The sequence below is a fragment of the Diadema antillarum genome, unplaced genomic scaffold, assembly GCF_040938485.1.
Source record: "Diadema antillarum isolate AM-2024a unplaced genomic scaffold, OU_Dant_1.0 seq00001517_RagTag, whole genome shotgun sequence".
Lineage (NCBI taxonomy): Eukaryota > Metazoa > Echinodermata > Echinoidea > Diadematoida > Diadematidae > Diadema > Diadema antillarum.
In genome coordinates this window covers 29,461-51,810 of record NW_027272249.1, presented here as the reverse complement: position 1 = coordinate 51,810, position 22,350 = coordinate 29,461, and the positions used below count along the sequence as shown (strand labels likewise).

The window sequence follows — 22,350 nt, the reverse complement described above, 5'->3', positions numbered from 1 at the left end:
CCGTACCACCATTTGAAGAAATCATGTACCATCACCATCACTGTCACTCCCATGCCCCCCCCCCCTTATACCATCCCAAACCACTATGATCACCACTGCTTCAATCGCCGACACCACCACCCCAGGAACCCACCACCATCCGATTAAATCACCCCCACCATCACCTCCAATCCCCAACCACCACCACCCAAAGCCACAACCACCACCACTGTTTCCATCGCCATCACCACCACCGACACCACAAAACTCAGCTAGCTCTAATTACCAGTCTTCTTCACTTCCATTCACAGCTGGGCTCAGAGCTCGAGGCGGGTCCCAGTCTACAAAGATCTGTTCAAAGGCTGGAGTTGTCACATTAATCTCTGTGGGAGCTGCAAAAAGAAAATAGATAAAAAATAAATAAATAAGTATTATAACAGGAAGAAAAAGTGAATTACTTTAATTGACCAACATTCACATAAGACAGTGTATCGAGTGTACAGAGTATATGTAAAAATGGATAGCAATCTACTTTCTATGAAGCCGTCAGGTTTTCAAACATACAATATGTAGTGAGTAAATCAGTTATCACTGGTTACCTAGAGTCCAGAAGATTCATGATTACCAAACCCATGGGTACCACCCCCTGGATCTGCCCCGAATAAAGCTGAAAGTACATGAAGTACATAATTTCGTTATGTGCTTTGAATTTAATACCAAACAGCATTAATTACATTCTGTTTTCATAGGAGACGATTTTCTTAAAGTAACGGGGCATGGTGGCCAATCGCGTGTTCCATCATCCTTGCGATGGCCCCTGCTGAGTTTGATGACACTCCGTCACTGGGTTTTCAACAACAAAAAAAGTAGAAAATGCAGAAAGTTCATACAAGATGGATGAGAGCAGACGAATAAATAAAGCCTGATTCAAAAAGATGCTGGACGATGAGTGACCGCATGAACCAAAGGCTTGGGTGAGCTTAATTTAAACCCATTGAGGACGGACTGATTTTGCTACAACATGCATCTCCCATAGACACCTGCCCGAGTATACTTGGGACTCGTCCTCAGCGGGTTAAGAGTCTTAAAACTATTACTTACTACAGAGACACCTGTCTACTACAGAGGCACCACAGACACCTGCCCGAGTATACTCAGGACTCGTTCTCATAGGGTTAAAAGTTTTAAAATCATTACTTACTACAGAGGAAGAGGTTGGCATCCACGTTGAGGAAGTAGGTAGGTGATGATGAAGATGATGATGCCAGGGAGGTGCCTGCCAATGAAGCGGGTGTGGCACATTCACCCCCACTGACCGAAGACTGGACATCCTCCAGAGAGAAGTAGACATTGCAGCTGCAGGCAAGGTTGTTAGTGTCCAAGTCCCTTGATAAGAAACAGGTTGAAAGATGAGAAGATTGTGGACATTTGAATAGTCAAAAGATCCAAACTCTTTTTTTTTTTTGGTCGAGTACCCCTTTCCTGCACCCGGGGAACCCCGCAGTATGAAACGAAACTTGGTTGAAACCTAATAGGGGAAGCCTAGGTGAAACACCGATTAAATTTTGGGCAATTTTTACCCTAGAAGCGTCCTGGGTAAACACCGATGGTTCAACGGGAAACCACCGGTGGTTCACCTAAGAACGCCCAGCGTGAAAGGTCGTCGCGGTGAAACACCGGGCGAAATATGCAGATTATGTCAAAGGTCATGTTTTGTTTCCTGTCATGCACACGTTTTTCGCTAGCTATCGCGCGCTCCCAAATTAATCCACAAGTAATGCGTGTATGTAAACATACACACGACTAGTATGTCGTTCGTGTGATGTACACCGGCATTGTATGGGATCGTGTTGTATTGTACGCATGCCGTATACAAATAAGTGCTGCGCAAAACTGAGATTAGTACTTGAGTTGCCGTGTCGTTTGTTCTGTTGAATGTTGCAGTTGACTTAACTATTTTGGAGTGAGGTTCTGTGAGAGGTAGAGAATTACGAGTACGAACCACTAGTAAAGTATCACGTTCATATTAGCGCGCGAAATGTCGCGCCATATTACACACTTCCGCTGGAATCGGCCGCAGTACGAGCAGAAAACACGTCTAGGGGAAAGTTGCAAACAAAAATTCACCAAGAGCATTGTCGTAGGTGTGAAAAGACGGCACTGAAAATTTCACCAGAGGTTCCCCGGTGAATTCACCGCGGAATCCAACGGTGGTTCACCGAGAGGGGCAGCGGGAAAGGGGTATAAGACTGCATCAGATGAATTTAAAAAATGAAAGTCATTTCATCTGTTGGGTCCCTATTGGGGGAATGGATCTAGGCATATCAGGTTTGAGATGAAAATGTTTAATACTGTCTAGAATCATCTTCTTATTCTTATCCTTTTTCGTCTTCCTTCTCTAGTCTTAACTTTTCCTCCTGCACCCTTTCCATATAAGTTATATTCATCTGACTTTAAATATCATCTCAAACTTTTTCCCTTTTCCTTCTTTGTTTTATACTTATACTTCCTCTCACTACTCACATCCTATTCAGCATCATTATCCTCTTTACTTTTCTCTTCTTCTTATTGTTCTCATTCCTCTTCTTATGTAATTCATTCTGTCTCTGTTTGCATTAGTTCTCACAAAACCACGTGCCAAAATCCCCTAAAAGTACATAACTGAACTACACAGCATAAGTGCAAAGGGCGGTATTAAAGTTGGCTCAGTCGGTAGCGCGTCTGCCTCACGATCACGTGGCCCGGGTTCGAACCCGAGTCTGGACTGAGCAATGTTGTGTGTAAGCATACCGTCCCCTCTAGCAAGAGGCAAAACACTCTGTCCCTCGGATATATAGGACATACAATGGAGTTCCCATATATGAGAGAGTAACAACTCATGCACGTAAAAGATCCCGCTTCATTCATTCATCACAAAGAGCAGGGTGTTTAACCCGGTGAAGTGATCCCACCTCACATCCAACTGGATCCAATGGAAGACCAGCTTAACGTAGCTGAATATGGGCTATCCAGCCATCTTCTCAGATGGAAATGAACAAACAAACAAACAAACAAACAAAAAGAGGTTTTCTCTCTCCCTCCCTCTTTTTCTGTCTCACTTTCTATTTATTAATATTAGGGGCAGATCCACGAATTCCGTAAAGGGGAGGTACTTTTACAGAATTAAAGGGAAGGTACACGCCCCGGATATTTTCTTTTTATATCTATTGTTTTAAAAGAAAATGAAGAGGAGGCATGCACCAGATGCGCCCCCATCTGGATCCGCCAGTGCGTATAGCTGTACATCTCCAGCTCATATGAAAAATGCATCATGAATTCTGTAATTGCCATGACGTGGCATTTCCACACCGTCAAAACATATCCCCCTTCAGTAGTAATAATCATTTGTACAAAATCATTATAATTTACGATAACATACTTTGAACACTTACATCCATTATTAGCTTCCAATATAGTGTAACTATAAACGATGTACTGGTGTTGTATTTGTTCATTGATCACTCAAATTAAAAATCTGCCCATTATGGGAACTAGGCACTTGATCAACGCATAATTAAAGCTCAATATACGAAATATATGTATCAACGACAGTTAATAATGAGTTTGATTATAAAAAAGAAGAAGAAAAGACTGAGAAAAAAAATCCCACTCACAGGGAAGAGAGGGAATCCAGCTGACTAAACGCGTCCAGGCCCAAAGTCCGGATCTGGTTGTTGGAGAGATCTCTGCAACAAAGAAGAGAAGTTTGGTCATGAAAATCAGACTGTGTGAAAGCAGTTCATGCAAAAATTTAATATTGATCAGACATAAAGTATGTTCACTGATGGGCTCACATATTCTTTTGTTAACTACTGTAAGAAAACCTGAATGGGTCGGTGAAAGTAAAAAACCTGGTAAGCTCAGCCTTGATGGCTATGTATGTTTTCATATGAGTTTTATAATAAATCAAGCACACTACTATGTTAGAAAAAAGTAAACTGGCCAAAAAATACATGCAGGTTTGATACAGGAAAAGAACAGATAAAGATAGAAGAAACTCCATGATCTTTCGATCAAAGTCCTTCTTCTGGTCAGTGTCACAAAACTAAACATGAATTTAGGCCATGACTGTGGGCACTCGTCTACATTTTGGGAACCCGGTACACCAGTTTCATAGAAGGTTCCTGTACGGAATGGGCTAAAGAGACCATGATTAAATATTGAGGCATGCTGGTACAAGCAAAAAACACAGAAACAAAATTTGAAAAAAAAAAACCCAAAGTAAGAGTGAAGTGTGCACCTACACACACAAAAAAAGATGACATACAATTTACATTCTTGGAAGCAAACTCTGGCAAGGCTGGATACTTACATTGTATTGAGATTATCCAGCGGGTCAAATGCTGGGAAATGCTCTATGAAGTTGTTGCTCAGGTATCTGCCAGGGGATAAAATGATTAAAAATCTTTCAATTTATACCTTCCACACATCTCTGCCATCGACAGCACAATTGCGACGGAAATCAGCACTAACATTGCCTGCGAAGAATCTACAAAACTAGTATATTGAAGATATATATATATATATATTCATGCTAATTTTGCATAGTTCATGGACAAAATCAGGCTATCTACTATTTTGTATTTCAATGTTTTACATGTTTTTTTTAATATTTGTCAGAATCACTATTCCAAGCACACAAAAAAATTATAAATTGATTTCAATCAATAAAAGCAAAAAATAAGCAGGCTTTTATGAACTTTGACTACAAGAGCAATTTGCAATGAAATTGTACATTAATTCAAATTTTCGAGTAATTTCTGGTGCAACATGCATGTAACATGCATGTTACTACATATCTATGCATAACTTCAAAATCACGCCCGGGTTTCGCAAATTTGGTGTCAAAAGATGCAGGAGACTCAAAAGATCAATCTGTGATGGTGACATTCTGCACAATATATGTTGCCATCGCAAATTCGTCCGGTTAGGGTTAAACACTTACATGTTCCTCAGCTGATTGAGACCATCAAAGGCCCCGTCTCCCACCGTCCTGATGTTGTTGTCATTCATAACCCTGAAAAAGGAAGAGATATCTCAATTAACCCTATCTGTTTCAGGAACTTTATAGACAGTATGAACAATGCTGCAGGATTTTGTGAGTTAATTGGCAGTAAAAGCAGACAAAAGTACAATATTTTAGGACCTAGTGATTCCTGATGATCTCTATCTGATGATGTTAACCTCTCTATTTATCAGATGCAGTTTGACACTAGCTGTCACATTGTACAATGTACATGTATTTCAACATCACAGTGAAGAGTATCATGCTATAATGCATTATATGGAGTAAACACACAGAAACATTGAAACATATTTGGGTGTGGCATTGTCCATCACCCCTTTGTGTGCCCAGGCACTATTTTTAGCTCAACATTAAAAGCTTTTTTCTTTTTCTTTTTTCCCGCCAACAGTGAGTATTTAACCCATCCAAACTTCAAGTACGAACAAATCCACTCGGGAGTAAGACATGACTGTGATGTTTAATCACAAAAGCTATGTGTACAAAATGCCAGGAGAAATATTTAGGAATTTGTCTTTGGCAGACATGAATTTGGTGGTGCTAATTTTGAAATTGATATACATGTGTAGAGCTGTATACTTTTGCCCTACTTCATTGCACAGAAAATATTCTAAAAAAAGAACTTGACGTTAGAAACTGTAAAGGTCATGTTCCCAAAGTCGCCTTTATGGGCATTCTTCCTCCTTTTATGCTCTCTGAATCTATATGAGTATCATGATGACACAGCACATACATACACGTCAGTCTAACAGGAAGGCTATAGTGGCAGATTACATAATCTGTGTCCATAGACAAGAGGCTGCCAGACATCTTTTCTTTTCTACTTACAAGTCTCGTAAGCTGGTGAGAGGAGTCAGCAGTGTGGATGCAATCTCCTCAATCTGATTGTGCTGGAGATATCTGGAAAGGTTGGTGGAAGAGAAGCAGCAAGTTGAGAATTCAAGAGTCTTCATAATGGTAAATGTTGCACATTGTTGATCATGTTGATCAAAACTGTATGGTACAAAGATATCACTGTTTATTATGCCATCTGTACGCATTCTATTTTCACCATACATGTATATCATCTATTCAAAAAATGATAAGAATGTGCTCGTGTTACTGATATACTGTATAATACATGTATACATTGTAGCTTTCATACGTGATTCATATATAAATGTAAATTTTGAAATATTATCCTGCAAATTCTGATCATCTGCACAATGAAACCTATGATTATCTATCACCCTAAGTGTATATAAATGTCTAGAAGAACCCACTTCAAACAAAGACAATTTAGTCTACAGTATATGAAATGAGCATGATTTTAACTCATAAGATTACAAAGATTTGTTTTTCGTTTTTTTTTGTGTGGAAAGATCATCTCACAAGTTTTCATGACTACCTCTGCTAAAGGGGCAATGGTACAGAATGCACCAAGATGTGGCTTTTGCCCATCCATGCATCTACAACATATCCACCCCAAACAATCACGATGAATAGCCTAAAGGTACAACGTATTGTACTCTAATGTATTCCTCCCCATGGCAACCAGCGGCATGCACCTGCAATCACCACAATGTTTATATCATGTATATGATTTTCTGTTTGTATTCTATGTTCGCTTGTATTGTATGTTGAATTGCCCAATAAATAAAAAAAAAATAATAATAAAAATCGCCCCCGGCATATTTCTATTGAAAATGCATGGATAAATCACATTCCTGGACTCACAGATAGATGGTGCTTGTAAGTGACGTGAAAGCATTGTCCGAGATGGTCCCAATCTGATTGTAGGACAGATCCAGGTAGTACATGGACTGTGTCGAGAGGGCGGCTGCTGGGAACTCCGTAAGTAAATTGTTTGTCAAATATCTACGCAACACGGGAGTAGATGAGGTGAAGAGATTAGAACATTAATCTGCTTATCTACGTATATCAGCCATCTCTTGAATCTTTACCAGGTGGATTAGTGTCACACATGAACAAAGCATCAATAAAAGTTAATATTCACATATAATCCAAGAGGGCACAAAACTGAAATGACAAACTATTTGAACAATTGTGTTTGTCAAGTGTCCAGCATATGGAAAAATAAGATAAGGAGACAGCACTTTGTTTGTTCAGATTTACAAAGTATCTCTTTACCTATTGCATATGTTGCAACTTTAAAGTATTGATTGCTGTAAAGCATTTATATGAATATTTGCATATAATCAAAACAGAGTACCAAAATACCACCATTAAGCTTTCCTTACAAAATGCATAAAGAGAAAAAAAATATCTGGTAAGAAAAAAAATGAAACTATTACATGATAACAACTGAAGTGACAGAATAGATAAGCAGGTACAAAAACAAGGCTTGTGTTGAAACCACATATTTCTTGTCACAAGATAGTTTGGAAACATATGATTTGAGGTGATTTTGTGAGTAGATGAATTCGAGATCAAGAAGCACGGATACAGAAATGGAAATGTTGAGTATAATTCCTACTCAAAAGAAGAAAAAAAAAGTTTAACAATTTTCCACCTTTGAGATGGAGGGCAGTGTGCTTCCTTTAATTGAGACAAGTTTTTCTGCTAATAGATAACATTGTGAGTGTGGTTCAACTTAAAAAGAATGAGAAATATATGAATTCACATGTAAATATCATTATGTACGAAATGATATAAACTAATCTACAACAAAAAGCCAGTGTACTTACATTCTGGTGGCAGAGATATCTTCAAAAACATTGGTGGTCAGTGAGGCTATCTGGTTGTTCTGAAGATGTCTACATTAGCAAACATAGAAGCAAGAGACAAAAGAAATTGTGAGGATTTCTTAATCAACGGTATTGGGAGTCTTGAACAATGTGGTGTAGCAATAAGTCCTCCAAAAAAACAACTTTGTGGACTGATGTAGACTTGATAAAAAGAAAGCACACAAATGATTTGAAGAGTTTTTGTTTGCAAAAACCGATAAGTCCAAATTTGCCAAATGGAGATATTTGCGATTAAAGGTCAAGAAAAATAAACAGAATAATAAGAAAAATTGTGCTTCTTTTGACCATAACTTCAAAAATGTACATTTATATGTAATGACCAATATATCACTTAAAAGGTATTATTTTGTACTTTATGACAGAGACCGTACTTCAAAATCTTCAAAAATGGACTTATCGGTTTTTGCAAACAAACTCTTCATTTCTTTCAAATTATTAAAAAAAAAAATATATGAAATAACAATCCTTGTTGAAAAATGATGCTACAGAACAAGGAATTATGAAAAGGAATAGTTGTATGCAGAAAATGTCTCCTGAAAAAAAAAATAAATAAATAAACGCTGCAAATTTAATGATCCTTTTGTGAATGTGAAGAGATCTCAACTTTGAAGCCCCTTTTCTTCAAACTAGTATTCTGTCATTTTCGTTTTCCACCATTTTGTGAGATTCCATCTAGATGACTGATGTCTTACTTTAAATGTAATTACAATCCTATTTTTTTTTTTAGAATCTCGTAAGATTAACCCTCTTCTTGCCATGGATGTTGGTCAGTGTGAAGAACACGAAGGGATTTTCTGAGCCAATTTGCAAGCAACACATGCAAAGGGTTAACTCAAAAAAAAAAATAGATCTGGTGACCTTCTTTGCAGGTATTTTGAAGAAGGCTTCTATGATATTCTTACATCTTTTCCACAGTACAGGTCCCTCCACATAGCTTGCCTTCAATGGAGTCTATCACATTGTCCTGGAGATACCTGTCAAACACAGAAATCATCACTTGAATTTTATAGAAGACCTGAATACACAACTTGTGGCAAAGACCAGAGTCTATTTAATAGGATCGAGGAAAAATTATGCAGGAAAAAAAGTAATATTCTTTATTTTTCATTTATGGGTATATCATGTTCACTTACAGATTGTACGTCTAGCTAAAATGTGAAACAGGCACATGGCTATCTAATATTTGCAGGGACTCTCCAAAGATGACAGCCAGACTGGACTTGGGCTGTAAACACTTAACCTTACATTCCTGGTTGTTCAATTAAAAAAAAAAAAAAAGTAATGCATCATCACAAAGCCATATCATGTACAAAAGAAAGTAGTTATTTGGTTTTGGGCAGATATGAATTCGTCAGATAATAACCTTAGTACAATCAATACAGAATTTTCATTGCTGCGAAAAGATACATTGCCAAAGCTACATTGTTTTTAGCTTTTAAGAATTTGTTGTTGTTGTTCTTCTTCTTCAGTGTATGAGAATACACTGACTTTACATCAGTGACATGATGATCAAACTAAAAATTCTCCTACAAACCGTGAGAAGTATTGATATTAAAAGTACAGTAGCATTTTCATCCTAATATCAAACATCGCTATAATCTCTTTTGAAGGCACATACTGAACTTATCTCTTCTTCAGCACTTAAAAAAAAAAGACATACAAAACCATTTTCATCAACTATTTTGCCATTAGTCTATCATTGTATGCCTTCATCATCCAGGTTGCCATGACAACAAACCCACTTTGACTGTAGGAAAACCGATATGATTTAAATATCAACATCACCTCCAGTATCGTGTCAGTGAAATCATGCACCTTAATTCCAATGCATTTAGAGTGATCACAAAATATTGTGAGTCTTGAATCCACAATCTGTACTATCACAAGCGCCATCATAATCCGTATTGTCATCACCATGATTATACTCACAACTCGTACGAACTTCCTGTCACGTCGTAGAACGCCTCGTCTCCGATGAAGCTGATCTGGTTTGCGTTCAAGTAGCTGTGCAGAGAAACAGTCATATTATAGCCAGTCTTACAGTTATGTACACATTAAAAATGATGCATGGAATTGTGACACACATGGAAAGCGCAAATCCATCAATCTTTCATTACCCAATCAAATCTTGTGAGAATTACAATGCAGGTATCATCCTCTTCTCATCCTCAAATTGGCAACACTGAATTCACTCCATATTTATACTACAGGAAGATTTTAAAAACTGGTTCATGACTTTTGGGATCTTTACACAAACAGGTGGATCTTTTCTTTAACCAGTTAAGGACGGACTGATTTTGCTTCAGAAAAACATCTTCCATAGACACCTGCCCGAGGATACTGGCTTAAATAAAAACACAGATTTGACTGAGAAGCTTAAAGGTTTATCTACTGAACTGTGTTGGCAATGTTTAAGACTTGGTAATGAATTTAGCAAGTTAGAGGCTTTGAAAAATTTTGCTAATTATTCAATAAACAATTGTATGACTTGTAAACATCCAAGGTATGAAAAAAAAGATCTCCTCTACTTGATGAAACACTAGAGAAGAATAACAAAAATCATCAACAAATCAATACAGTAAACCCCCAAAGGCTGATTGATTGGTTAAAATTTTACAATTTAGGACTGAATACGGATTGACTAATACACTGATTGTTCCCCTACACACAAAGCTGCCCACTCTCACACTATTGCATGCCAACCAGGAAGGTTCTAACACAGCACTCTAACAGTACTGTATACGCTATATATTTCGCGGGGGTTTTATTTTCGCGAATTTCGCGAGTCGGGAGCTATTCGCGAAATTAACAACACGCGAAAATATTACCTTCCAAAATGAATCCCGTGCCTTGATGAAATGAACATTTCAGTACTAGCATACTATGTCACGGCTTACCGAACAGACCATACTGGCTAAGCTTGTTTACGCACATCCACGTCTACTTACGAATACTGCAGAGAGCCAATCCATTATCTCAAGAGGACCACTTGTCAGAAATCTAACGCGATTGACTTAACCACTTCAAAAATGTTGAATTCTAACTTACTAGTTCGCGGAGTTTGGTAAGTTTTTTTTCATGCAGTGTATAACTAGTATCATTCTTATTTGCTAGTAAGTTGAAAATTCACACTTTCTTTGCCACTTCATATTTTCTCTGGTCCCCAAATCGCGAATTTAACCACTCGCGAAAATGTGTGACAGCGGCAATTAGCAAAAATTTATGTACGCAAAAATTATAGCGTATACAGTAATATATTTGGGTTGCCTGCATGCTGCTGCATATAGCCAAGAACTATTTTAAAAACAGGCACACCAGTCTTTTATATCAATAACTCCTTCTGTGCCACTGACTTTGGACACAGTGTCTACAACGCTACTGAGGTTATCTGTTCCAAAGGGTAATTGACACTCGTGAATCACACAAGGGGTTAAATACTCACAAGTCCCAGGAGATAGACATCTGGTAGAAGGTATGCGTCTCTAGTGATGTCAGCTGAAGACCCCCGAGGTATCTGTAGTTGAATCACCAAAGAAAGAAAACAAAACCACATTTTTAAAAGATTACTACTGAAATACATGGTACTGTATACGCTGGTATTTTCGTGAATCACGGTTGGATCACAAATTTAACAGCACACGAATAGTGCATTCACTTTAGTGTCGGCATCAATTCGCCAAAATAATATCTTGCAAAGTTGTCTATTACTTCCTCATTCGTGAAAATATCTGTAAGCAAAATAACAGCATAGTTAGCTGCATCAATTTCTGGCTATGAGTTGCAGGGATATCCAAGCAAGGCATCACCTCTTCTTTCTACAAGTTTCTATCAAATCAAGAAGCTTTTACAGAAAGTTTCTGTAGTGAGCTTACAAAGTTGTAGGAGAGTCCACTATCAAATTCTTCCACTCTTATTCCTTATATGTGACCCTGCACCTCAAAACAAACAAACAGTCGCCAGACATGAATTTTTAGTTAAGACCATATTCTGAAAGAGCAGACTTTAAACTTTAAAATGATGTATAACTCAAATCAAATGGACTCTCCTAACCTATCTAAATATTGAAAAGAAAGCACAAACTAAGGAAAAGTGTGAACTGAGAAAAGAGGCTCTGAAGTACAGTGTCTATTCGAGCGCTTAATCTTTACCAAACCATGCTGGCTGTGCGATGAATGGGACAAAAACAGGAAGTAAACAACCAGAGTAACAACAATGAAGGGATTATCAGATTAAACTGAAATTAAGCATGCCTCATTAACACATTTTGTCTATAATTAATGCTAACTTTCAAAGCAGTAGCACTATCCTATCAAAAGTTATTAGAGTTGAAAGTGAAGAGTGTGGTCAAGGTTTTTCAGAAATGAAAAAGGGATTCTAAAGACACACCTAATCACACTATTCTACCAAAAATGTTCGAGATAAACTGCTAAAAAACACACTTTCCTGCCCATTTTATGATACCAAATTTTAGCATAATGTAAAAGAAGACCCGCTCTTTCAGAAAATATGAAAAAGTTAAGTTCGGCTAGGTTGACCCATTTCACTTATTTTCAGTCCTCACGCAGTATCAGTGTGTGCGACTTTATGTTCGTTTTGAGGTGCACGGTCACATATGTACTGAATATGCCAAGTATTTTGCAAGGGTTTTATTCTCACTTAAATTACACAAATTAGGTGCTATAAGTAGCTCTAAAAAAGAAATGCCCAAAAATATTACTTTGATCTTGATGTGAATGTGGAATGCAAGCAAACACTGTACATTTTTCCTCTCAGTTTTGTACAAGTACTCCACAACTGCAAATTTAACCACTTGCAAAATTGTTGGGAAGTCTTGATTCCCCCCCCCCCCCCCCAAAATGCAATCATTAAATATATCATTTTGTAGTCAGCGATGCCAAGTTGTCAGTCTCTAACAATTTCCGTCAAATCCTTGGTTTTGATTGGCTGAGAAGCTCTGGTCACTGACTGTTACTAATGGTAATTGTCAGAGACTGACAATTGGTGCTTGTCAGGGCCGAAAAACTCTGATGCAATGGTGCCATGCACTTACATTCTGCCGACCGATGCGTCTAGGAATGCCTTGGATTGCAGGGTCTTCAGCGGGTTGCCAGTAAAGGTGAATGATTGGCTGAAAGAGAGCAAGATATGAAACAAAGCTGGCAGAGTTTTGCCCATCTTTTCTTTCTTTTTTCTTCTATGTTAGGATCAGAGCACATTACGTCATTGATCATCTTGTTCTCTCACATGGATAGTGAAAGTCAAAACATGCCAAGCAATAAATGAGATTCTTTTTCCCATTGGAAAAGAACAGACAGGTTGGTAATCTGCTTGAGCGAATGCAGTCAAGTGGTATGTGTTTACCCTTTCAACAGTAAACTACATGTGCCATTGAACAATACAAGATGTAACATACGGATAGACTGTGCGCGGATGGGTCCAAAAACCTTGTTTTCTACACAATGAGGGCACTCGCATGGGCCAGCAAAAGTCAAAATCTAGTGACCTCAGTCTTTATTTGCTATGTACGTTTTTATGAATTTTATAGCAACTAAAAACAAAAAAAAAACAAAAACGCCCCACTACATTTAGGTGAAAGTTACACAGAGTTTTGATGCAGAATAAGAGAAGATATTGATAGAAGAAACTTTACCATTTTGATCAAAGTCATTCTTTGCTGGTCATCATGACGGAAATAAAAATAAACTTACAACTTTAGGCCACGAAATGCATACACTCTTAGTTACATTTAGGAAATTTGCCTATTAGTTTCCTGTATAGGAGTTGACATTACAGGAACCTGGTAAACCAAACTCTTGCAAGGAACAGGTTACAAGAAACAAGCATTTAAAGAACATAAGGAACGCAATAACTGCAGACCCTGACTAAGGGATCCCACTCGCAGAAAGAAGTGCTGCACCTTGAGGCCTTTGTCCCATACAAGGGGGCTTTTTAGCATTGACCCCTTCTTAAAGTCAATGAGCAAAATTTGCACAGGTATCACAAACAAACAGGATAAGGCATTTAAATAAGGCCTGATGTGGCAATCGGTGCGTTAAAAAAAAAGTTTGTACTATAGACATCTCTCTGTACCTTTAGTAAAAGAGAAAGAAAAGAAGAAGAAGAAAAAAAAATTCTCCTCACCTAACTGACACTCCTTCGAAGGCCCGTGATTCAATGATGTTGATGTCATTATCACCGAGATCGCTGGTTGGTTTCAGGAAAATTAAAAACAAAGAAGAGAAGAGGTTTTAATAAAGGGTACTTTCCATTTCCAGCTTAAAACTGTTAAAGGGCAACTACATTGAAACCATTTGTGACCCGCTACAACAAAAGGATCCGAAAGTCGGGGGAGGACAATTTTCTGAAAATGGCATGACATGATTCCCTTACTCTTTTACTTTAATTTCATACATAACACAACTCATAAAAGTACTCGGTTGCGGACATATCAATGATTTTATTAGCGCATGTCAAGTGGTTGGGGGAAATCAGAGTTGCGAGAAAAACGCCTTCAAAGTTTTCCTTCCGACACTATCATGATCAAGGGGAGGCGAAACAGTTTTTACCGCATGACAATAGAAGGTAACTTGTATGCTCCTAGCGACCTCCGCGATGTTCATTCAAGCTTAGCGCCGGCGGTCTACGCACGACCAATCAGTAATCGGGATGCCACACACTGACAAATAAGATCACTCCCTCGTTTCTAGGGGCGGAGTCTAGCTGCGGCGCTAAATCCAAATCTTCGGACACGTTTCTGTTACCTTTAAAGTCGGAAAATAAGGCCCAGAAAAACTCTGATTTCTTGCCTTTCCTTTCATCATTTAGCTCCAAAATTTCGGCAGATGATAGACAAAACATTAGACTACAAAATCATGCCAAAAACAGAAATCCGATTGTTTTGACCAAATTTGATGACGTGACTTCAAACTCGATTTTCTCGGCTCAGCTGTCAGCGACTTTAGGATCCTTTTGTTGTAGCGGGTCACATTTTTACATCGGCTTTCATCAAGAGAGCAAAGATGAATGCAATAGGAGAATGGTCAAATTTTCAACAGATCTGACATGAAATGATAAAGTTACACATATTTACATCACATGGGAAATACACAATATTCACGTCATGAGATGCACTGGATTTTCTTGCTCCCTACGTAAAGTACTCACAAGAAACTTGTTGCCAAATTTAGAAATGTTCCAGTCTTCACAGCTGTTATACGGTTGTTTTGGAGATACCTAGAAATGTGAAGATAAAAATGCATACATACCAAAGACAAGCAGAAGACTGATATTTTTTTTCTCACTTCACTCGAAGCATCTCTAAAACGATTTAGAAATCTACAATACTAGACTTGTATCTCACTACGTACAACAACATATCACACTTAACCAATTAGAAAGATGACCACATGGATGTATAATTGAGTCATGTTCTTCAATACACCTGTTGTATGTCAATGTTCATGGTATCTATTGAACCCTTGGTAAAGACATTGAGAACAGATTGATGTAGAGGATTTTCAATCATTAATTTTGAATTGAATTTGAATTGATATGATTTAACGTGACATTTACAATATGTAAAAAGTTAACTTGCAGGCAAGCAACCATAGCTGGAAGACCCCAGAAGGAATTATACCCCCATCTCACTAGACAGCGATTCTGTTACGACCATCAAAAATCGACAAAGCGCGGCAGATCGTGGCTAAAGCGCGGCGGATCGTGGCTTGATCGCTTTAAATCTTCTCCATCGTATCTTGAGCGGTTCAGAAGCGCGGAGGGTCGCCACCATCGCCATGGTCGGCGACCTTGCTACGGAAGTTTTGAACATGTCCAAAACTAGCGAGGTCGCTGTGGTTTTAGAGCGTATCACAATTACCTCACGAGCGCATTCAAAGCGCCACATTTGTAACTCTGACAGGGTAGCAACGCGTTAGGCGTAACTCAAGCGCATCGAAAGCGGCCCCCATCGCCCATGAAAATTACCACTTTTACAGCATTATGTAACTGGAACTATAACCATGAACAAAATAAAGCGATGCACAGACCAGGAAGGTGGACATGGAGAAAAGCGTATAAAATTTATTGTTCCACGTACACTCAGAACAAATCTACTCTGTTTGTTAAATTGTTAGTTTGTCATTACCATTGCAAGTCAATGAAAGTAAATTAAGTTGTAATCTTTTCAAATATATCTTCATAAAATTGTCTCATTGTAGGATATGATTTGTTGTTTGCTTGTAAGCCAGTTCTTTAATATTGTATACACATTTTACCCTTTTAAAGATAACATAAAGTTTTGGTACCTCAAAAGTTTCCCTGAATTTCCTGGTCTTAGTTTGTGTTTCAGGTTAAAGTACCTTTCATATAACTAACACTGTGAGACTTACTCGCCCCAAAGTGCTCTCATGTCTTAGTAATCATGCAATAATGGTTTCGCGCCAGAGCAGAGCGGGCTCTGAAAAATTCGAATGAGCCATTAGTTTGACTCGACGCGGTACCGCGACAATCAATATACACGTATTGTACGAAACCATTATTGCAATTGCATTATTGTAAAACAGTGCTGTTACAATAGCAGCGTAGCATCATCCCTCCGTTGAAGGTCTATTTTGTGTAATATATCTTTGCTTGTATATCTTTTTTATGACTGAAAATAAATACAATGCAATACAATACAACTGCAGCAGCTCCCAATGTGATAATACTGGCCTACTCCATTGCCAGTGCTATGTTTCCACATGGGTGGAGCAATCTCAGGAATGTTCTCCCATGGGGGAAAAATATATATATATTCATATATATATTTACATAATTGCAAATAATATATTTATATTCTTACATAATATATACAGTAACTAATAGCAATATATATATTTATGAATATATATATGTGACTGTGCATCACAAAACGAACAAAAAAATGTACACACTGATTTTGCGCTAGGACTGAAAATAAGCGAAATGGGTAAACCTAGCTGATCTTGACTTTTTCTTATTTTCTGAAAAAGCCAGTCTTCTTTTACATTATGCTAAAATTTGGTATCATAAAACGGGCAGGAAAGTGTGTTTTTTAGAAGTTTATCTCGAACATTTTTTGGTAGTACTAGTGTGATTAGGTGTGTCTTTATAGAGTCCCCTTTTCATTTCTGAAATACCTTGTACACACTCTTCACTTTCAACTCTAATAACTTTTGAAAGGATAATGCTACTGCTTTGAAAGTTGGCATTAATTATGGACAGAATGTGATAATGAGGCATACTTAATTTCAGTTTAATCTGATAATTCCTTCATTGTTGTTACCCCAGTGGTTTACTTCCTGTTTTTTGTCCCATTCATCGCACAGCCAGCACGGCTTGGTAAAGATTAAGCGCTTGAATAGACACAGCACTTCAGAGCCTCTTTTCTCAGTTCACACTTTTCCCGAGTACGTGCTTTTATTCTTTCCAATATTTAGATAGGTTAGGAGAGTCCATTTGATTTGAGTTATACATCATTTTAAAGCTTTAATTCTGCTCTTTCAGAATATGGTCTTAAATAAAAATTCATGTCTGGCAACTTTTTGTTTGTTTTGTGGTGCAGGGTCACATATTTATTTATTTATACATAATAAATTATATATATATATATATATATATTGATAAGGTAGTCCACGTGTTGGCAAGATAAAAAGATAAGTAACAAAGCTGCAACAAAGTTCATGCTGTATTCACCAATGGTTTATTTCTTCACACAAATTTTCGAGCGTCTCGCCGCCCTTTCTCAAGTGTTGATGAAACACTTGAGAAAGGGCGGCGAGACGCTCGAAAATTTGTGTGAAGAAATAAACCGTTGGTGAATACAGCTTGAATTTTGTTGCAGCTTTGTTACTTATCTTTTTATATATATATATATATATATATATATATATATACTCCTAGATGGGTCATTTGGAAGACATTTCCATTTGTTTTATATGCAAATTTTAAAATACATGTTCAATGGCAATTTACGCAATGGAGACACGAAAATTGTCTCCTTAATGACCAGTTGTCTCCCTAATGAAGACACTTCCCCCCAATATGTCTCCCTAAGGTGCCAACTAGGGATATATATATACATATATATATATATATATATATATATATATATATATATATATATATATTTTACATAATTGCAAATAAGGGAGGCAACAGATAATTGAAACAGCAATGAGCACAAATTCACGTATGCACTACAAGTGTGAAACATACAATTTTGTACACAATAAAGCTGCTGCATAAAGTGCACACCTACAAGTGACTACAATGATGTGCTCCATGAGGGAGCTGTGTCTCATGCAGGATTGTTGGTGAAATTGTCTAAATGGCTATCATGTGGCCTTTTGAGTTCAAGGTATGTTATCAGACTCCACCAGAGTAGTTTCACTACTGTATACGATATATAACCCATGCAATTATTATGACAGATGATGAGTTTGATTGTCTGGAAAAAGGACAGGAATGGTTAACCTTTACGCTATTTTGACAGACCACGTCAGGTCGAGTTAACCTATTGAGGACAGGCTGATTTTGCTACAACACGTATTTCCCATGCACATAAACCCATGCCCGAGTATACTCGACACTTGTCCTCAACATGTTAATAATTGAGCCATTTTCCTTTGTCTTGTTGCTTAAATCTGCCCTCACAGCAATAGCATTTCAAGCTATTGATTATTAGGCATCTTCAGTTGTTAGTCATGAGATCATACTGCATACAAGATATATTTTGTGTGGATGTTACTTTTGCTTTTAATTTTGTGAGTCTGCAGCTACTCAAGAATTTTAATACAGCACACAAACATACTACTTTGATCCTGACAGGAATGCAATGTGCATGCATACATTTGTCTGTCCATTTCTGCACTCCACAATAGAGAAATTCAATCACCTGTGAAATTGTCAGAAGTTTTGATACATGAAAAATTAGACTAATATGGCTTGCACAGAAATCAATTGAAGCATATTCTGGATTTCCAACTCACAAATAGGTGATGGTCTTGTTGTGAAAGTCCTCTCCCATGGGGAGGTCGGTCAGCTCGTTGCTGTACAGGTAGAGGAAGGGGGTGCCCGTGATGTGTCGGAACGTGCCGTCCTCGATGTACGCAATCTCGTTGGCGTGGAGGAAGAGCCCCGAGGTGAGAGGGCAGTCTTCAAAATGGGTGACCAGGATGCGGCCTATTCGGTTGGAGCTCAAGTCCCTGTTAAGTCAAGTTGAACACAATTGTCTGTATCCAATATACCATGTAGCAGCTCACATATTAATGGTATGTAGTCATCAACACGCTGATCTCGTAGGAGGAATCTAGATATCTCATGAGCCAACTGTTTGAAGCCATCCAAGTTTAGACAGCTTAGACAAACTTGTAAAATTTTGAGTTGGTCAACCCAAATGACATATCTTTATTAAATTCATCTTCTTTAAAATGTTTTCTATCTCATTAGTAACAATGCACTTTAATAAACACAACACAATTTATAGGCGCAACATACCAAGTCATGGTACCACAAATTAAAGTTAATCCATTAAGGACAAGCTCATTTTACCGTAACACGCATTTCCCAGAGATGCCTGCCTGAGTGTACTTGGGACAAGAAGTCTTCTAGGGTTTATTGACAGGCACTGCTGAGACCAAACATGACACAGTACAAAACGGGTATGGACAAATGTGTTTACATGTCACTGAATATTACTGGCGAAAGCAAATATACTGCAATATGATTTTAAAATAGTGTAAAGACGGCAATAAATCCACTGAAGCATGATGGTAACACTCACAGTCTGGTGAGACTTGTGCATCCATCAAACGCCGTCTCGGGGATGGTGTCGATGTTGTTACTGGACAGGGTCAACGTCGACAGCGACGAGAGGTTCATGAAGGGGTTCTCGTGAAGGAAGTGGAAGGAGTTACTGCCCAGAGATCTGAGGGCAGAAACAAAAACAAATCAGTAGACCTACATGTAACAGTCTGTGTGTTGACCCTAATATCATAAGGGTGTCACCTGCTTCCTTTTGCCGAAGTATTTATGATTGTGTGCAAATATAAATAATTTGACAAAAGGAAGCAAGTGACAGTCATATCATCACGAGGTTGTAACTTGCTTCCTTTTGCCATTAAAAGTATTTCAGATTTTTAGCAAACATGAAAAATTTGGCCAAAGGAAGCAGGTGACAATCATATCATGAGAATGTTACTTGATTCCTTTTGCCAAAGTATTATAGAGTTGCAGTAAACATTTAAAAAAATTGGCAAAAGGAAGCAAGTGACAATCATATCATAAGGATGTTACTTGCTCCATTTTGCCAAAGTATTTTAGATTGTGTGTAAATATAAATGATTTGGCAAAGGGAAGCAAGTAACAATCATATCCTGAGGTTGAAACTTGCTTCCTCTTGCCATTTTTTTAAATTCAATTTTGTGCACTTGCTTCCTTTTGCCACCCAAATATCTCAGAAATGGGCCGAAACTGTAACTTTTGGATTTTTCAGTGAAATAGAGCATGCCTCAAATATGCCAAATCAATAAAAAAGTAAATATCCATAAAAATGTCACTTGCTTCCTTTTTGCCAAAGTAGGGCAGCGTGGACCTGTGTGTTTATACAATAAATAATTCATAATTTATAGTTTCTGTTCTTCCCAAATTATCAGTTTCTTTGTTTCTCAGTTGGTCAAACACTTAATAACTCCTTTTCAAATATGACATATGAATCCAACAGCATGCCTGATGAAACATCTTGTGGAATTTAAGTGCAAACAGAGAATGAACCAGGTGCAATGACCAGAATAACCCATGAAATAACATTTGGGAAAATATCAATTTCACTGCTTTGCATATAACTTTATTATTGATGCCAAATACTAGGTTCCATAAAACATTCTGTTGGTTTTAGGTAAATGTGCCAGCAAGCACCATTTATGAGGATTGAATAATCATTACTTCACAGGATCGTGCTGATCCCAATGGATTTAAAAACGAACGTGGTTGACCATTTTGGGGGGCTCATGTGCACATATATTGTGAGTGAAAATACAACTTGGCTATACAAACATGTATCATTCTCCATATTAATTTGAAAAAGGGCCCGATGTAATGTGAGTATAATCATGTCTCCCAATCAAAATGGCATACAAGGTTTGTACACATCTTGCTTGACCTGTTTCAGCATGCCTTCCCCTCTGGACTAGCACAAAAAATCTTCACATGTCAATGCTTTTCTTCATAAAAGTCAAGTTAAACTCAAATGTGCATCCCTTTTGACACATACTCTCATCGTTAAAGGGATGATACAGTTTTGGTTGAGATGGGGTTTTGAGATAAGGAGAACCCTCTCAGAAAATATGAATTTAAAAGAATATAATAATTCTAAGAAGAATCGACAGTTTACTTGCTGAAAATCAGTTTAAAATGGCTGAGATATCTAACACAAAGCAACCCTGGTAAAAGCCATACAGTAGGCCTAGAGTATGGGGGAAAGAGATGATTTTTAAGACATGTTCTAATCCCTCTTTATTAACTGAAAGGGGTGTTATAAGTCAATAATTGAAGATATTAAAGGTATATATAACACCGTAAACGGGGTTTGATTTTTTCACTCTATCTATACTATAAAACATGATATATTCGCGGTATGAAATTTTCGCGAATTGGAGCTGACAGCCCTTTCCGTGGCATGAAATTTTCGCGAATTGCCACTGGTGTTCAATGCATGTAGTGTAGACAAAAACTTTTGCGTGCATTTTAATTTCGCGAATTTTGGCGCTCGCAAAATTTGCGAAATTAAAATGCACGCGAAAATTTCTCGTTTTACAATACGCCTTTGTTGTTTATGATTTATTATGTGTACGTATCGCCACTATTGATGTATTGATGATTCGTTGATGTTGTTGTTGTTGTCATAATGATTACACTTTGATTGTGCTCTGTATTATTATGTATTTTATTTTGTCTTACTGTAGTTTCATCCCTGTAAATCAGACGCAAATTCAACCATTCAGCTGCGAAGTTTGATGATCAATAAACCATTCAACCACACCATTCACCCAACCAACCATGTCGGATAAGCTGCAAGGTGACGACATGAATGAACAGTAATGGAATACTCACATGGACGTAATGTCAGCCGGAAAAGCCCCGTCCTCGATGGTAACGATGGCATTGCTGGTGAGGTCTAGGGTACGGAGAGTGGTCACGTTGGCGAAAGCGCCCTCTAGGAGGTATGTCAGATCGTTACTGGCCAGTCCCCTGTAAAACACACAGAAGCAGGTAAAATCATGCGACTGCCATAGTAAACTAGAGAAGCACTCTGAGAGCGCAGACCTCCGCTAAGCATGCCGCCCATTTCCACCCGCACTGACCTTGTTCTTCCACAGAGATCAGTGATTTCCACCAAAGATAGTAGCAAGCGTCTTTGATTTCCACCCATACGTACTGTATTGTGTGCTGAAAGCCGCCCAATTTCCCAATATAGCAGCCTTTGTTACGTCATAAACCCTCAGCTGCACCGCTCGCCTCACCCTGGCAAAAAACTAGAGCACGCAC

The 22,350-nt window shown here is 37.9% G+C and overlaps 1 protein-coding gene and 2 long non-coding RNA genes across 3 annotated transcripts in view; all 3 read right to left on the bottom strand.

Moving 5' to 3' along the window:
- LOC139710260 (uncharacterized) overlaps positions 1-22,350 on the bottom strand; it is a 127,643-nt gene that overhangs the window by 87,958 nt on the left and 17,335 nt on the right. The window contains exons 17-27 of the mRNA XM_071622191.1: positions 21,916-22,053; positions 19,589-19,732; positions 18,795-19,010; positions 14,953-15,021; positions 6,758-6,898; positions 5,870-5,941; positions 4,964-5,035; positions 4,331-4,396; positions 3,633-3,704; positions 1,181-1,365; positions 266-371 (exon numbers count right to left, since the gene is read on the bottom strand). Of these exons, the coding sequence (XP_071478292.1) occupies positions 266-371; positions 1,181-1,365; positions 3,633-3,704; positions 4,331-4,396; positions 4,964-5,035; positions 5,870-5,941; positions 6,758-6,898; positions 14,953-15,021; positions 18,795-19,010; positions 19,589-19,732; positions 21,916-22,053 (1,281 nt within the window). The remainder of the gene's footprint in view (positions 1-265; positions 372-1,180; positions 1,366-3,632; positions 3,705-4,330; positions 4,397-4,963; positions 5,036-5,869; positions 5,942-6,757; positions 6,899-14,952; positions 15,022-18,794; positions 19,011-19,588; positions 19,733-21,915; positions 22,054-22,350) is intronic.
- Positions 7,746-9,792, bottom strand: LOC139710275 (uncharacterized). Its single transcript, XR_011709446.1, has 3 exons — positions 9,718-9,792; positions 8,691-8,762; positions 7,746-7,797 (listed from the first exon to the last, which is right to left on the bottom strand). It is a non-coding gene; the product is annotated as an uncharacterized lncRNA (long non-coding RNA).
- Positions 11,231-13,991, bottom strand: LOC139710274 (uncharacterized). Its single transcript, XR_011709445.1, has 3 exons — positions 13,930-13,991; positions 12,839-12,916; positions 11,231-11,302 (listed from the first exon to the last, which is right to left on the bottom strand). It is a non-coding gene; the product is annotated as an uncharacterized lncRNA (long non-coding RNA).